General features: G+C 39.9%; 1 protein-coding gene across 5 annotated transcripts in view; it reads right to left on the bottom strand.

Annotated features, from left to right (window-relative positions):
• plxnb2b (plexin b2b) overlaps positions 1 to 18,590 on the bottom strand; it is a 523,376-nt gene that overhangs the window by 151,559 nt on the left and 353,227 nt on the right. For all 5 annotated transcript variants that reach the window (XM_061916746.1, XM_061916747.1, XM_061916748.1 and 2 more), the window contains 4 exons: positions 15,507 to 16,630; positions 13,199 to 13,387; positions 11,670 to 11,795; positions 154 to 254 (listed from right to left, as the gene is read on the bottom strand). In XM_061916746.1, the coding sequence (XP_061772730.1) occupies positions 154 to 254; positions 11,670 to 11,795; positions 13,199 to 13,387; positions 15,507 to 16,628 (1,538 nt within the window). In that variant the 5' untranslated portion in view covers positions 16,629 to 16,630. The remainder of the gene's footprint in view (positions 1 to 153; positions 255 to 11,669; positions 11,796 to 13,198; positions 13,388 to 15,506; positions 16,631 to 18,590) is intronic.

The following is an 18,590-nucleotide window of genomic DNA, read 5'->3' on the forward strand; positions in this document are numbered from 1 at the left end:
CGATGAGGTGGCGACTTGTCCAGGGTGTAGCCCACCTTCCACCCGATTGTAGCTGAGATAGGCACCAGCGCCCCCCGCAACCCCAAAGGGAAAGAGCGGTAGAAAATGGATGGATGGTTGGCACTTCCTTGGATGTATTAGTGTGAGTCTCACCTGCCCTCCATGACACACCAGCCACAGTAAGGGTCCCTCATATTCACGCATGATTGGCAGTCTTGTTTCTGGAGGCACGTCTCCACGGGCACCTTGGTGATCTGTGGCAACATGACAACATGATTGGAGGGGACGCCTACAATACTTCTGCCTACAGTATTCCTTGACTATTGTACACTGCATATCATCATTTACAGTAAAGTTAATATTCAAAGGGGAACTTGGCCAATACGTCTAATTAACAACCATCAATTATTCAATTAACATCAACCTCAGTCTTCTATCATTGCTGGGTGCCTACTCTGCAAATGCAATAGATTGCTCAGATTTTCTCTTCCTGAAAGCGTCAATGACCAAAATTACTATTCAATTTGCCATTGAAAGAATACTGTACATACTTTTCATAAAAAAAGCTACACATACACCATATTTTTCGGACTATAACGTGCAATTAAAATCCTTTCATTTTCTCAAAACTCAACAGTTTGCCTTATAACCTTATGGAAGGAATAATTTTGGTTGTATTTACCGACCTTGAAGCTATTTTTTTTGGTACATGGTGAAATGCTAAGTGTCACCAGTAGATGGTAGTCACACATAAGAGATAAGTGTAGACTGCAATATGATGGCAGTTACACGTAAGCGATACGTGTAGACTGCAATATGACTCAAGTAAACGAAATATAGAACATTGCACAAATGGCTCAAAAATCCATCAAAATGTTTTAGTACGACTTTGGCAAGCTATGAAGCCGCACCGCTTGATGGATTGTACTGTGCTTTAACATAGGAATAGTATTATGGTTTGTGTATAAGGTAAGACATTATCTGGTGTTTTGTTTCGCAATATTATGAAAAAGCAACTTTTCTTATCTTCTGGTACCTGCTGATCTATATTTGGGATCTGCATAAATCCAGAAAATGTGCGCGCATCCGCCTTTGTAGTCCGTGTCGATGAGCTTTTTCTTTATCTTATTTTTATGGGACATTCATCCTCCACTGTTGCCATTTCTAATATAAAGTAGCATAAAGTTTTTACTTTACAGTGAACTTGCCATGAAAGCACTAAAACATACCGGTGTAGTGAGTTTACATTATTCACCTAAGGAACTTTAGTTATTAGAGACTTCTGGTCAGAAATTTTTTCATGGGACACATTTCCGGTGATGTTGTTGCATTAATGAGTCACGGATGAGGAGATTCTGCTCTGTTATTGATTAAAATAAAGAGTGAATGTCATTAAAAGAGCTAGCTCCATCTATTGACATTTCTTCCACTCCCGTCCTTGCACGCTACACCGCTACAACAAAGATGACGGAGAAAAGACGCTGCCGAAGGTGAACCATATAAATAAGACCACCCACAAAACCGCGCGTCCTGAAGCGACTGTCAGAAAGCGATTTGAAGATGATCTGTAAAACACAATTTATGCAACATTTTGACCAAAGAACCACCATTACATGTTATGTAGACCACAAGGAAGTGTTCAACATTTGGAAAAAAAAAATCATAACATGACCCCTTTAATGCGCAATGTAATCCGGTGTGCCTTTTATATGAAAATAGACCCACTTATTGGCAGTGCGCCTTATAATCCGGTGCGCTTTATAATCCGGTGCGGTTTATGGTCCGGATTAATTACACTATAGCATTTCGATTAATCGCAGTAACTGGACTTAAACAATTTAAATTAACTTTAAAAAGACCCCAATATTTTGACACAAATTGAGTTGAAATTGAATTCATATCATTTGTTCAAACCCATTTTTATCTAAAGTGGATTTTGAAACAAAATTTGCCAAAGAGTACGCGGGTCAGAAGTCCTTACTCATCTTTGCACTGACATAACCATCCGTGGTTAAGGTCAAAGAGGATGTGGGGTTAAAATACATTTTGCGATCAATCTGAGTTTATACATGATTAATGTGATCATTTGTTGTTAATAATCGCACAAGTTAATACGTTAACTTTGACAGCCCTAGAAAATATATATAAGTAAATGCACAATGGGGGTATAAAAATAAAAGACATTAAACATATATTTTTTTATTCTACATTTAATACATTTTATTTATTTAAAATGTTGTTTGTTATTTCAAAAACTATTTGTGCCTATTTTTTTTATTTTAAATGAGAAATATTGAACATACATTTTAATTTTTTATGTTAAATACTATATATATATATATATATATATATATATATGTGTCTTATATTATATATATATGTATAAATTCACACGCAGACATGTTTTCATGTTTTATATATAGATGTATGTATATACACACATATGTACATGTATACATTTATAGATTATATGTACTGTATATAAATATACTTATATACATACAGTATATACACATACATATTTAAATACCGTATATTTCGGACTATAAGTCGCAGTTTTTTTCATAGTTTGGCCGGGGGTGCGACATATACTCCTGTGTGTGAAATTATTAACACATTACTGTAAAATATCAAATAATATTATTTATCTCATTCGCAAAAGAGACCAAGAAAATGTCAGCAATCATCACACACACGTCAACCAATTAGAATTCGGCGGGGGAGGGTCATTGCAGAAGTGCATTGTGGGTCATGGAATGCTAACTGCTATATGCTACTGCACTAGCTATTAAAATGGATCATTTCATCGTTGGCGGTAACTCATTAAAACTGAGAAGGGCTGAACAAAAATTGGACCGAAAAGGAAATCATGTACTGCAGATTGCAAGCTGGACGTAGTGAAATATGCAACAGAAAACAACAAGAGAAAGCGGCGCATACCTTTGGAGTTGGCAGAGTTGTTTAGAAGCGACATTGAAGAAGAAGATGACATCGGATTTATCGATTAGGAGTGACAGATTGTTTGGTAAACGTATAGCATGTTCTATATGTTATAGTTATTTGAATGACTCTTACCATAATATGTTAGGTTAACATAGCAGGCACCTTCTCAGTTGGTTATTTATGCCTCATATAATGTACATTTATCCAGCTTGTTGTTCACTATTCTTTATCTATTTTAAATTGCCTTTCAAATGTCTATTGTTGGTGTTGGATTTTATCAAATAAATTTCCCCCAAAAATGCGACTTATACTCCAGTGCTACATATATATGTTTTTTTCCTTCTTTATTATGCATTTTCGGCCGGTGCGACGTATACTCCGGAGGGATTTATACTCCGAAAAATACGGCGTACACATATATAGACTATATATGTATATATACAGGGTGATTCAAAAAGAATACGCCAAAATAATCAGTCAATATTTAAAAAATCAAAAACACTAGAAAACCCAGTTTTAACACGTGTTGTACATAACTTGCAGTATTTATTTCATGCTTTTCAACAGCACGGATAACATTAAGACGATAAGAGAATTCCCCCCAAACGTGCCCCAGGACGTCGCGATCCACCATGTTGATTGCTGCTGTTGTTCAATCTTTCATGTCATCGATATTTGCTGGCAACGTTAGAAGATAAACCTTGTCTTGAACATACCCTCACAGAAAAAAATCACACACAGTTAGGTCCGGGCATCTGTCAGTCTTGGCCTATTCTTTTTTAATCACCCTGTATACACATACATACATACTTACATATATACATACAGTATATCTTTCTTTATTGGTTATTTAAAAGAAATGCTGTTTTTTATTTATACATCATCCAAATTAGTGTTTTGTTTGATTTTTTATTTATTTTGCTAGAAATAAAATAACTCAAATAATGTCAATTTTCATAATAGATTTTTTGACATGTTTGATTGTCTTATAAAGTCATTTGAACACCCACTACTTTGACAATACAAGGGGACCACATGTGGTCCCTTATCTGACAAGCCTGATGCATTTTTCATGCACACTTAGTCTTTATGGAGTACCTTTTGTGTTTTTCTCCACCATACCTTGCCCGCACTGTTAAAATCCCAACGCTGCTATGAAGATGACGGGGATTTAGAGACAATTTATGAGCAGTCGATTATCAGCAGACGGGCACATGAAAATAGTTTGTCTGGCTCTTTCCTTCTTGGCAAACACATCATTCCCAGCCCTCAAGAGAGAGAGAGAAGGTTTTTAGAATTAATTTTTTCGTGTCCATTACGTTTTCCTCCAAGATAATGCAGGAGTTGGCCTTGAATGCGATGCAATAACATCACCATAATGAGCGGGTGGAGGTTGGTGTGTGCACGCCTCCAGTATGTGCACATATAGCTTATCTGCTTAAACTTCCAAGCAGATACATTATAAATGTGGTAACTGTTCAATTTAATGCAAGTTGCATCTCCAATTGGCTTCTGCCAAGGTCTACATGTAACAACAAAACAAAACAAAAAACAGCTTGTTACTGCATACTGCATGTTTTTCTTTTGCAAACATCCTTTCGCCTTCCCCGGACCTACAAATTACCACCCACGAGTTTGATCCATACTGAAATTGAAGGCAAACTCTACAAGAAGACTCATTAACAACCGAGTAAATAAAAAGACAATGTTTTTTTTTCTACACTCAAAAAAAGACAACGTTAGCAACACTAGCAAAACTATGTGAGCCACAGTGCTAACATTACACGCCCTTGTTAACATGCCAGCTTTGTTTGAATTTGTGTAGAGAAGTATGTTTTTTTTGTGTTTCTTTATTTTTTACCAATTTATTCTCCATGAAGTGGTGTGGGTGTGTGTGTGTGTGTGTGTGTGTGTGTGTGCGTGTGTGTGTGTGTGTGTGTGTGTGTGTGTGTGTGTGTGCATGAGGCAGGTTAGTAGGATCTGTGCACCTTCGTACTTCCTGAGAGATTGTTTCGCAGACTTCAACAGGACTATTTTGTTTAACCTGACAAAATAAATAGACCAAAACAAATGTCCACTGGAGCGGACCCTGGTTCTCTCTGGGATTTTGTTGTCTTGTATTGTTTGGGAAGTCTGTTTCAGATGCATTAGCAGACATTAATTTCCTATCCAGTTTGTTTTACCCAGCCCTGATTCGGACCAGAGGTCTTCGGATTCCATGCATTTTTTTTCTGTATCCATCCATCCATTTCCTACCGCTTGTCCCTCTAGGGCAGGGGTCGGCAACCCGCGGCTCCGGGGCCGCATGCGGCTCTTTAATCACTCTGATGTGGCTCAGCTGCATACTTGCCGACTCCCCAGATTTTCCAGGAGGTTTCCGGACTTTAGTGCCTCTCCCAGAAACCTCCCGAAGATAATGTTCTCAGATTTGCACCCGGACAACAATATTAAGGGCGTGCCGTGATGGCAATGCCTTTACCGTCCTTTAGAACAGTGGTCCCCAAACACCGGGCCGCAGAAGAATCACAACATACACTTCCAATTAGTGCATCGACCACAAAAACCTCCCTTCTTCATGACAAAGAAAAAAAAAAAAAGATCCCCCCTCCTCCCCCTACCCCCCGGGACAAATTATATAGCGTTGACCGGTCCGCGGATACAAAAAGTTTGGGGACCACTGCTTTAGAACATGTCGTCGAGTCCGCTTTTATACCATGCTATCTGAGTGCCGGCCGGTCACATGTAGTGTGCGGCTACCGTCAAAACGCCTGAGTGACTGCAAGGAATACTTGCTCAACAGCCATACAGGTTACAATGAGGGTTGTGATATAAACAACTTTAGCACTCTTACAAATATGCGCCACACTGTGAACCCACACCAAACAAGAATGACAAACACGTTTCGAGAGAACATCCACACTGTAACACAACATAAACAAATACCCAGAATCCCATGCATCCCAAACTCTTCCGGGCTACATTATACACCCCCACTACCACCAACCCCCCGCCCCTCCTCCGTGCGACGGTTGGGGGCGGGGTTTTGTGGTAACGGGGTTTGGTGGTAGCGGGGTGTATAATGTAGCCTGGAAGAGTTAGGGATGCATGGGATTTGGGGTATTTGTTCTGTTTTGTTTATGTTGTGTTACGGTGCGGATGTTCTGCCGAAATGTGTTTGTCATTCTTGTTTGGTGCGGGTTCATAGTGTGGCGCATATTAGTGTTAAAGTTGTTTAAACGGGCACCCTCAGTGTGACCTGTATGGCTGTTGAACAAGAATCCCTTGCAGTCACTCACGTGTGTCTGCTGAAGTCACTTACAACATGAAAATGGGTTGGCAAGCTGATTGTTATGGTTATAGAGGGCGCCAAGAGCATTGCCATCAAAGCTCGCTCATATTAATGTTGTTTTGTGTGAAAATCAGCAGACGTTCGAGAGAATTGATGTTGTCAAGCGGCATTCAAATAAAACTCGCGAGTCGCACCAATATTACATTTTCATATTAAGGTGTGGGCCGCGTGTCTGAGACCCCTGGTTTATACATAGCACAAACAAACAAAAACTTTGTACGCTGTGTTATTTCATTTTAAATTTCAAAAGAGTTTTGTGGCTCCCATTGTTTTCTTTATTTTGTGAATTGGGTCAAAATGGCTCTTTGAGTGGTAAAGGTTGCCGACCCTTGCTCTAGGGGTTGTGAGCTGTATCCGATTTGTGACCCAAGTGATAAAAAATATCGGCATTGTGTCACTAGAAAGTAGCGGTGATGAAAACTGGACACATTTTTAGAGTCAATTTACAGTATACATACCTTTCACATTTGAATCGATACGACACCAATTGGTGTGTGTTCATGTGGTAATACATGTTCAATATTCAATAATAAAATCGAATTTTTCATTTAAAAATCAAGACTGAGTTGATAATAATTGTGCTGTCCATTTTTTTTTTTATCGTGATTTCCTACACTTTGGAGTCTCATTTGTAAGTATTGAGTTTGAGTTTATTTCGAACATGCAAGCCTACAACATGATACACCACAATTTGGAGTTTCTCTTTTCAACATGTTTGAAAAGGAGTAGGAAGAAGCATAAATGACTTAATCCTATCCCCTTTCTTTTACATAACAGTTGCTAAAACTTTTGTTCACTTCCTGTTCTAAATGTATTCACAATATACTCCATAAGTAATCACAATAAAAATAAATGAATAAATAATACTCGGTGAAGTAAGTTACATTTCGTATGGTGAGATGAGTAAGAATATTTTGAAAATTAATGGATAGATGAAATAAATTCAGAATATTTATCACGTTTTTTTTTCTTTGTACTTTGTAAACACTTTAGGTTTGAAGAGTTTCTTGAAGTGGCTCATATTAGTAAATTGTTTGATTGCTTTGCTTAATCTATTCCATAATTTTATCCCACATACAGATATACTGCAAGTATTGTCTCGTAGACTTTACAAGCGATTGCAATTCCAAGACGTTAGATGGCAGTAGTGTATAGACTACAGCGAGGAAGTAGTTTTTGCCATTAAACTGAATCTCGGCACCCAAAAAAGTGTTTATAGTGTAAATACTGTACTTATTAAACACCAGCTGTTTAGTTGTAACGTGAACCTTATTTGGAGTTTCCATTACTACATTTGGAGGTCTTGAAATCGCGACGTTGAGTCGCCATTGCTAATCAGTAGCGTGTTAACTGCTAATCCAATGTAAATTAGCACATTTTGAAGAGTGGAGTCTTACTCCACGTTCGATAAATAGAAATACCCTATTTTCTGGACCGTAGGGCGCACCGGATTATAAGGCGCAATGTCGATGAGCGGGTCTGGTCAGGTCTGTTTTCATACAAAAAGGCGCATTAAAGGGGTCATATTTTAGGATATTTTTTTCTAAATTGAAAACACTTCCTTGTGGTCTACATAACATGTAATGGTGGTTCTTTGGTCAAAATGTTGCATGGATTATGTTTTACAGATCATCTTCAAGTGGCTTTCTCACAGTCGCTCTAAGATGTGCCGTTTTGTGAGCGGTCTTATTTACGAGGAAAACCGTCTGACCAGAACTCTCTAATAACTAAAGTTCCTTGGGTAAATAATGTATACTCACTTTACCGGTGTGTTTTAGCGCTTTCATGGCGAGTTTACTGACAGATATAAGTAAGAACTTTAAACTATTTTATACAAACCCCATTTCTATATTAGTTGGGAAATTGTATTAGATGTAAATATAAACGGAATACAATGATTTGCAAATAATTTTCAACCAATATTCAGTTGAATATGGTACAAAGACAACATATTTGATGTTCAAACTGATAAACATTTTTTTTTGCAAATAATCATTAACTTATGAATTTGATGCCAGCAACACGTGACAAGGAAGTTGGGAAATGTGGAAATAAACACTGATTCGTGAAGTATATTTATATAGCGCTTTTCTCTAGTGACTCAAAGCGCTTTACATAGTGAAACCCAATATCTAATTTTTACATTTAAACCAGTGTGGGTGGCACTGGGAGCAGGTGGGTAAAGTGTCTTGCCCAAGGACACAACGGCAGTTAAAGTGTAGGAATGCTCATCAAACACTTTTTTGGAACATCCCACAAGTGTGCAGGCTAATTGGCAACAGGTGGGTGCCATGATTGGGTATAAAAACAGCTTCCCAAAAAATGCTCAATCTTTCACAAGAAAGGATGGGGTGAGGTACACCCCTTTGTCCACAACTGCGTGAGCAAATAGTCAAACAGTTTAAGAACAATGTTTCTCAAAGTGCAATTGCAAAAAATTTAGGGATTTCAACATCTACAGTCCATAATATCATCAAAAAGTTGAGAGAATCTGGAGAAATCACTCCACGTAAGCGGTATGGCCGGAAACCAACATCGAATGACTGTGACCTTCGTTCCCACAGACAGCACTGCATCAAAAACCGACATCAATCTCTAAAGGCAATCACCACATGGGCTCAAGAACACTTCAGAAAACCACTGTCAGTAACTGCAGTTGGTCGCCACATCTGTAAGTGCAAGTTGAAGCTCTATTATGCAAAGCAAAAGCCATTTATCAACAACATCCAGAAACGCCGCCGGCTTCCCTGTGCCCGAGATCATCTAAGATGGACTGATGCAAAGTGGAAAAGTGTTCTGTGGTCTGACGAGTCCACATTTCAAATTGTTTTTGAATATATTCGACATCGTGTCATCCGGACCAAAGAGGAAGCGAACCATCCAGACTGTTATCGACGCAAAGTTCAAAAGCCAGCATCTGTGATGGGATGAGGGTGTATTAGTGCCCAAGGCATAGGTAATTTTCAACCAATATTCAGTTGAATATGGTACAAAGACAACATATTTGATGTTCAAACTGATAAACATTTTTTTTTTGCAAATAATCATTAACTTATGAATTTGATGCCAGCAACACGTGACAAGGAAGTTGGGAAATGTGGAAATAAACACTGATTCGTGAAGTATATTTATATAGCGCTTTTCTCTAGTGACTCAAAGCGCTTTACATAGTGAAACCCAATATCTAATTTTTACATTTAAACCAGTGTGGGTGGCACTGGGAGCAGGTGGGTAAAGTGTCTTGCCCAAGGACACAACGGCAGTTAAAGTGTAGGAATGCTCATCAAACACTTATTTGGAACATCCCACAAGTGTGCAGGCTAATTGGCAACAGGTGGGTGCCATGATTGGGTATAAAAACAGCTTCCCAAAAAATGCTCAGTCTTTCACAAGAAAGGATGGGGCGAGGTACACCCCTTTGTCCACAACTGCGTGAGCAAATAGTCAAACAGTTTAAGAACAATGTTTCTCAAAGTGCAATTGCAAAAAATTTAGGGATTTCAACATCTACAGTCCATAATATCATCAAAAAGTTAAGAGAATCTGGAGAAATCACTCCACGTAAGCGGTATGGCCGGAAACCAACATCGAATGACTGTGACCTTCGTTCCCACAGACAGCACTGCATCAAAAACCGACATCAATCTCTAAAGGCAATCACCACATGGGCTCAAGAACACTTCAGAAAACCACTGTCAGTAACTGCAGTTGGTCGCCACATCTGTAAGTGCAAGTTGAAGCTCTATTATGCAAAGCAAAAGCCATTTATCAACAACATCCAGAAACGCCGCCGGCTTCCCTGTGCCCGAGATCATCTAAGATGGACTGATGCAAAGTGGAATAGTGTTCTGTGGTCTGACGAGTCCACATTTCAAATTGTTTTTGAATATATTCGACATCGTGTCATCCGGACCAAAGGGGAAGCGAACCATCCAGACTGTTATCGACGCAAAGTTCAAAAGCCAGCATCTGTGATGGTATGGGGGTGTATTAGTGCCCAAGGCATAGGTAACTTACACATCTGTGAAGGCACCATTAATGCTGAAAGGTACATACAGGTTTTGGAACAACATATGCTGCCATCCAAGCACAGTCTTTTTCACGGACGCCCCTGCTTATTTCAGCAAGACAATGCCAAGCCACATTCAGCACGTGTTATAAAAGAGTGGCTTCGTAAAAAAAGAGTGCGATTACTTTCCTGGCCCGACCCGTCTCCCATCAAAAATGTGTGGCGCATTACGCATTATGAAGCGTAAAATACGACAGCGGAGACCCCGGACCGTTGAATGACTGAAGCTCTTCATAAAACAAGAATGGGAAAGAATTCCACTTTCAAAGCTTCAACAATTAGTTTCCTCAGTTCCCAAACGTTTATTGAGTGTTGTTAAAAGAAAAGGTGATGTAACACAGTGGTGAACATGCCCTTTCCCAACTACTTTGGCACGTGTTGCAGCCATGAAATACTAAGTTAATTATTATTGGCAAAAAAATAAAACATTTATGAATTTGAACATCAAATGTCTTGTGTTTGTAGTGCATTCAATTGAATATGGGTTGAAAAGGATGTGCAAATCATTGTATTCCGTTTATATTTACATCCAACACAATTTCCCAACTCATATGGAAACGGGGTTTGTATTAGAAAAGGCAACAGCGGAGGATAAATGTCCCATAACAAGAAGATAGAGAAAAACAATAAACTTATCGATTACGATGTCATCACAGACTACAAAGGCGGACGCGCACACATTTTTAGGACTTATGCAGTTCTCAAATACAGATCAGCAGGTACCAGAAGGTAAGAAAAGTTAATTTTGCATAATATTGCGAAAGAAAACGCCAGATAATATGTCTTATCTTATACACACAACATAATACTTGTATGTTAAAGCACAGTACAATCCATCAAGCGGTGCGACTTCATAGCTTACCAAAGTCTTACTAAAACATTTTGATAGAGTTTTGAGCGCCATGTGTAATGTTCTATATTTTCAATGGAACATTTAAAATGGTGGTGTTTACTTGAATCATATTGCAGTCTACATGTATCTCTTATGTGTGACTGCCATCATATTGCAGTCTACACGTATCTCTTATGTGTGACTGCCATCATATTGCAGTCTACACATGTCTCTTATGTGTGACTGCCATCTACTGGTCACAAATGTCAATACACCATGTACCAAATAAATTAGCTTCAATGTAGGTAAACACAACCAGAATTACTCCATATATTAGGCGCACCGGGTAATAAGGCGCCCTGTCGAGTTTTGAGAAAATGAAAGGATTGTAAGTGTACCTTTTAGTCTGAAAAAACGGTAATATAAATAGTACACATTCCTACATACAGTACAGCATCAGTAATGACAACACTCACCTTTTTTTCAGTGGTGATGTACAGGTGGCTGTGGTCCATGTCGAAGAAAAGGTTCTTGTTGACCTTCTCTCCCAAGGTGTCACCAGGAGCCTTGCCGTACACATATGGCTGGGATGTCAGGTGTACCTGCAAAACAACAGTGTCATCAGATCGCCTCAAAGTTAACCTGAAAGCAGGGAATTTTTAAAGTGCTAATCACATGATTAAAGTACAGTGTTTTATTTTCCTATATCTAAGCACAGTGTTACTGTTCAAACTGTGTAAAACATTTCACTAGCCAAAAATATTAAATAAACTTTTTAAATAAAACAACTGCTTTGTTTTTAATGACTACTTTGTAGCCTTTATTTAAAGGCCTACTGAAACCCACTACTACCCACCACGCAGTCTGATAGTTTATATATCAATGATGAAATATTAACATTGCAACACATGCCAATACGGCCTTTTTAGTTTACTAAATTGCAATTTTAAATTTCCCGGGAGTTTCGTCTTAAAAACGTCGTGCAATGATGACGTGTACGCAAGACGTCACGGGGTTTTAGGAAGTATGAGCGCTACGCACACACACAGGTAAAAGTCATCTGCTTTAACGGCATAATTACACAGTATTTTGGAGAACTGTGTGGCTGAATCTTTTGCAATTTGTTTAATTAATATTGGAGATATCAAAGTAGCAAGATGGAGTTGGGAAGCTTTAGCCGTTAGCCACACAAACACACGGTGATTGCTTGTTTAAAATTCACGGAGTTGAAACTTTCCTATGGATCACAGCGGACATGGATCCCGACCACTTGTCAACCAGCAGGTTTCGGTGAGAAAATTGTGGTTAAAAAGTCGCTTCTTACCGGAGATCAGCTGAGCTTGCGCCTCCCGTACAGCTGCCGTCGACTTCCCCGAGACACTGTGCGTCAACAACCCAGCCGTGGACGTACACTTCCGACTATCAGGTACTGTTAAACTCACTAAAACACTAGCAACACAATAGAAAGATAAGGTATTTTCCAGAATTATTCTCGTAAATGTCACTAAAAACATAGGAATCCGTCTCAATGCAACGCGATTGCATTCAAGTTTTTTTTTTTCCCTTCTAGTCCGTCGCTATCAATATCCTCAAACACGAATCTTTCATCCTCGCTCAAATTAATGAGAAAATTGTCGTTTTCTCGGTCCGAATAGCACTTTTTGTTGGAGGCTCCCATTATAAACAATGTGAATATGTGAGAAGCCCTCAACGGGTGACGTCATCGTATGCGACTTCCGGTAGAAGCAGGGATTTTCTCCAGTTGCGAACTTTATCGTGGATGTTCTCTACTAAATCCTTTCAGGAAAAATATGGCAATATCGCGAAATGATCAAGTATGACACATAGAATGGACCTGCTATCCCCGTTTAAATAAGAAAATCTCATTTCAGTAGGCCTTTAAATATTGTTACTTGGCGAGCCAAGTTTTTTCTGAGGTGTTACTGGATGAAAAAAGTTTGACAACCACTGCCCTAAAGGTTCTAAATTTGTAGTGAAACTCCACCTTGAAGACTTCTCCCTGGTTGTTCCCCAAGAAGGCAACGGTGTGATCGTTCTCCACGGCGATGGCCACGGCGGTCAGAAGGCCGGGCTTGGTCAATGCCGCGTTGGACTTCAAGGCGAATCTGGGCTTGCTGGCCAAAGGCGTGGGCAGGAAGTCACCGCCGCACTTGTACTGTTCTAACGTGTCTTTCTGTAGATCAAAAAAAATACTGTAGGCTGAAGCAATGCAAAACACAGTCCAAACACACACAATCGTGCATTACTACTTTATCACATGAATTTTTCCAGACTTGTTTTTGGAAAATCCTATTTTATTGAAATTGTATTAAAGCGGCTGTATGTCATGGCTAGGTAGATGCCTAGACGGCGTTCAAAAGAGCCCAGATCAAACATTAAAACTAATCAAATCTAACATTTTATCTGACAAATACAGAAGTTCTACAAAGTTTAACTTCTGAAAGTGATAAATATTAGGGGTGTCACTAGAGCTGGGCGATACAGCCAAAAATGATCAATGGTAAATGGGTTATACATGTATAGCGCTTTTCTACCTTCAAGGTACTCAAAGCGCCTTGACACCATTTCCACATTCACTCATTCACACACACCTTCCACAAACTGATGGCGAGAGCTGCCATGCAAGGCGCTAACCACGACCCATCAGGAGGAAAGGTGAAGTGTCTTGCTCAAGGACACAACAGACGTGACTAGGTTGGTAGAAGCTGGGGATCAAACCAGGAACCCCAGGGTGCTCAAAGCCTGCGCCCCACAGCTGTGTGGTGTGCTCCAGCACATCTTCAACATGAGCCTTAGACTGTAGAAAGTCCCCACACAGTGGAAAACCTCATGCGTGGTCCCCACCCCCAAGTGCACGCGACCCAGCACGTCAAGGGACTACAGGCCGGTGGCGCTAACCTCCCATATCATGAAGACCATGGAGAGGTTGGTCCTGGAACAACTCCGCCCTACAGTCAAGCCCCACCCGGACCCACTCCAATTCGCCTACCAGCCACGACTGGGAGTGGAGGATGCAGTCATCTACCTGCTGAACCGAGACCACACCCACCTGGACAACCTTGCGAGCAGTGTGAGGGTCAGGTTTTTTGACTTCTCCAGTGCTTTCAATACTGTACGGCCTGGGCTACTGGGTGTGAAGTCGGAGAAGATGCAGGTGGAGGCCCCCTTGGTGTCCTGGGTTGTAGATTACCTGACTGACAGACCACAGTATGTGCGACCGCAGGACTGTGTGTCTGACAGGCTGGTCAGCAACAACGGGGCCCCGCAGGGTACAGTCCTCTCCCCCTTCCTCTTTACCATGTACACCACCGATTTCCACTATCAGTTAGAGTCATGCCACCTTCAGAAGTTTTCTGATGACTCTGCGATACTGAGGTGTATTGAGGATAGTGATGATGAGGAATACAGGACACTGGTGGAGGACTTTGTCACATGGTGTGGAAAGAACCACCTCCGGCTCAATGTGACGAAGACCAAGGAGTGGGTTGTGGACCTGGGAAGGAGGAGGAGTACTCCGGCGACCCCTGTTTCCATCAGGGGGGTCGATGTGGACATGGTTGAGGATTATAAATATATCGACAACAAGCTGAATGGGTCAAAACACGCTGAGGCCCTCTACAAGAAGGGACAGAGCCGCCTCTACTTCCTCAGGAGGCTAGGATTCTTCAACGTCTGTACAAAGATGTTGAATATGTTCTACGGGTCGGTGGTGGCGGGCGCCTTCTTGTATGCCGTGGCCTGCTGGGGCAGTGGGCTGATAGCGAGGGACACATACAGACTGGACAAGTTGGTAGAGAAGGCCAGTAACGTGGTGGGAGTGGAGCTAGACTCTCTGGTGGTGGCGTCAGAGAGAAGAAGTCTAGCAAAACTCTTAGCCATTATAGACAACACCTCCCACCCACTACACTCGGACCTTGCAGAGAGAATGATCACGTTCAGTGGAAGGCTCAGACTCCCAAAATGTAACACGGAACGACACAGGAGGTCCTTCATACCGACAGCCATCAGACTGTATAATGCATATGTTCCTCTTGACTGCACTTAACTGTAGAATATATGTAGAATATATTTATATTATTCATATATTATAAATATAATATATGTTATATATTATTTATTATTATTATTGTCTAACTGTGGTGCTGAATTTCCCCCAGGGATGAATAAAGTACTTTCTATTCTATTGTAAACCATAGAGGGCGCCACTAATGGCATCTGCAAATGCTCCATTGAACTCATTTTTTTAGATTCAGCTCAATTCTATCAATACAAATTCTTCAAAGGAGACTTACAGCAATTTTCGATGTGCAGAATTCCGCCGTTTTGGTGGAGTATGGGATGTCAACGACGGGGAAGCCTGAAATCTTCCCAGAGTCGCTGTAGCAGGCGGTGATGATGTCCACCAGTCGCTCGTTAATGGCGCTGAGCGTGTACATGCACAGAGCCGACTCGCTGTGCTCGTCCTCGGAGCTGGCCACCAGAAAAAGAACTTTATTCCCCGGGTGCACCTTCTCGTACACCCCAGACTCTGTCATGACCCGACTCAGCTCTTTCCCGGGCGACGCCACGTAGGCGGCGTGCACTTTGCTATATCGGTTATCTTGGCCGCATTTAAGCTGCAGCTCCGTGTGCGAGTACAGATGGTGGTCATTCTCGCACAGACGGGACACGAAGGTCAGGTTCTTGTTGTCGTTGCCGTCCAGAGTCCTTGAGAAGACGAAGTAAACGAAGCCGTCAGCGGAGAAGGCGTGCCTGAAGTCATGTAGGTACCTCGGACCGAAGGGCATGGACTGAATGGTGGAGGCCTCAATGATGCTTTCAAACACTACCCAATCCCGGAAGTCCTGCAGAATCCTTGTGGTGATGATCTTGGTGCTGTCCTGGCTGCCGTAGCCTTTCCCCACCAGGAACACGTCCAACTTGTGTTGCTCTTTGATGAAGGTGGACATGACGCCCACCACGTTGACGTTGTCCTCGATGCTGGCCACGTAAGTCCTCTCGCCCTTGTTGTCGCTGTAGTAGAGCTGCTGCTCCACATTGGACAGGTTCTGTAAGGAGCAGATGCCCCTGTAGCGGCTCCCGCACACGATGAGGGAACCGTTGGACGGGTGGACCAGCAGCAGCTTGTTAATGTTTGGCATCAGCTTTGTGTCCTGGCAGGCCGAAGCCGGTGGCGTGCACGTCCTGGCATCCTTTTTGGGACCGGTCTCCGCCCGGGCTTCCAGCCGCAGAGACGGCCCCAGTTGGTAGATGGTGTTGACGGCTCCGGCGTACACGCGGCCCGTGCGTGGGTCCTGGACCACGTTGTTGATGGGGGTCTCTGAGGGGAACTCTGGGAAGGCATTGCTGGCCTCTTGGGCTCCGGAGGTCCACTGGCAGGCAAGGAAGAGAAGCAGGGAAACCCAGCTGGCCATCTCTGCACAAAAAGACAAGGAATACGTCATAACCCTTCAAATCAAATATATACAAACTGCTGTAGAATTATCATATTTCTCCACCATTCAATTGAAATGATTTCCTTTGAATACGTTTCTGTCCTGATGTGAATTGTTACCTGCGTTTTACAGTGTGAAATGTCGAATTAACACCAGGACAACAAATGTGTGCAGTTAAAAACTATTTCTTTTTTTTTTTTTTTTAATAGTATATCTTGTAAAACTGGTTCAGCTTTTATTTGTGTAGCAGATTTGTTTACAAAACTCAGAATTTTGTATTGATCTTTTACTGTATACTGTAGTATTTGTTTTTATTTGTAGACCCAGAGATAACATGATAATAATGATTGGCAGCAACATTGATTTTGATGCAATATGTTCTTTTCTACAGCAAGGCTCGGGGGACACATTTGGTTAAAAGATTTTGCCGAGGGCCGGGCTATCTATTTGTGAGTCTGTACACACACACACACACACACACACACACACACACACACACACACACACACACACACACACACACACACACACACACACACAATATATATATAGATATATACATACATATATATATACATACATATATATATATATATATATATATATATATATATATATATATATATATATATATGTGTGTGTGTGTGTATATGGATATATATATATATATATATATATATATATATATATATATATATATATATATATATGTGTGTGTGTGTATATGGATATATTATATATATGTATGTATATATATATATGTTTTATATATACGGTTTGTGCAGCCCTTTGAGACACTAGTTATTTATATAATAATAAATAAATTATAAATGGGTTGTACTTGTATAGCGCTTTTCTACCTTCAAGGTACTCAAAGCGCTTTGACACTACTTCCACATTTACCCATTCACACACTGATGGAGGGAGCTGCCAGAGAGTCAATTATTTATTCAGGCTTTCATTCATCTGTAATCATTAAGGTATTGCTTAGTCCTGTCTTGCCACTCTGCCACTGCACCACGCCGTCCCTATATATACAGTATATAGTATATATATATATATATATATATATATATATATATATATATATATATATATATATATATATATATATATATATATATGTGTGTGTGTGTGATTATATATGTATGTATTATATATATACATATATACACCTATATACACATATATGTATGTATATAAATATATATATACACATATATATATATATTTATATATATACATATATATACACACACACATAGTGAGTATATACTTACATATAGATATATAGAGTCAATTATTTATTCAGGCTTTCATTCATCTGTAATCATTAAGGTATTGCTTAGTCCTGTCTTGCCACTCTGCCACTGCACCACGCCGTCCCTATATATACAGTATATGTGTGTGTGTGTATGTGTATATATATATATATATATATATATATATATATGTCTGTGTGTGTGATTATATATGTATGTATTATATATATACATATATACACCTATATATACATATATAATATATACATATATACACATATATGTATGTATATAAATATATATATATATACACATCTATATATATACATATATATACACACACACATAGTGAGTATATACTTACATATAAATATATTTGCATATAAATATATTTATGTATATATATATATATATATATATATATATATATATATATATATATATTTATTACAGGCCAAAAGTTTGGACACACCTTCTCATTTCAACCCGTTTTCTTTATTTTCATGACTATTTACATTGTGGATTGTCGCTGAAGGCATCAAAACTATGACACCTGTAAAGTGAAAAACATGAGAGAATGCCAAGAGTGTGCAAAACAGTAATCAGAGCAAAGGGTGGCTATTTTGAAGAAACTACAATATAAAACATGTTTTCAGTTATTTCACCTTGAGACTGTTTA

Source organism: Nerophis ophidion, linkage group LG12, assembly GCF_033978795.1.
Source record: "Nerophis ophidion isolate RoL-2023_Sa linkage group LG12, RoL_Noph_v1.0, whole genome shotgun sequence".
In the NCBI taxonomy this organism is placed as follows: Eukaryota; Metazoa; Chordata; class Actinopteri; order Syngnathiformes; family Syngnathidae; genus Nerophis; species Nerophis ophidion.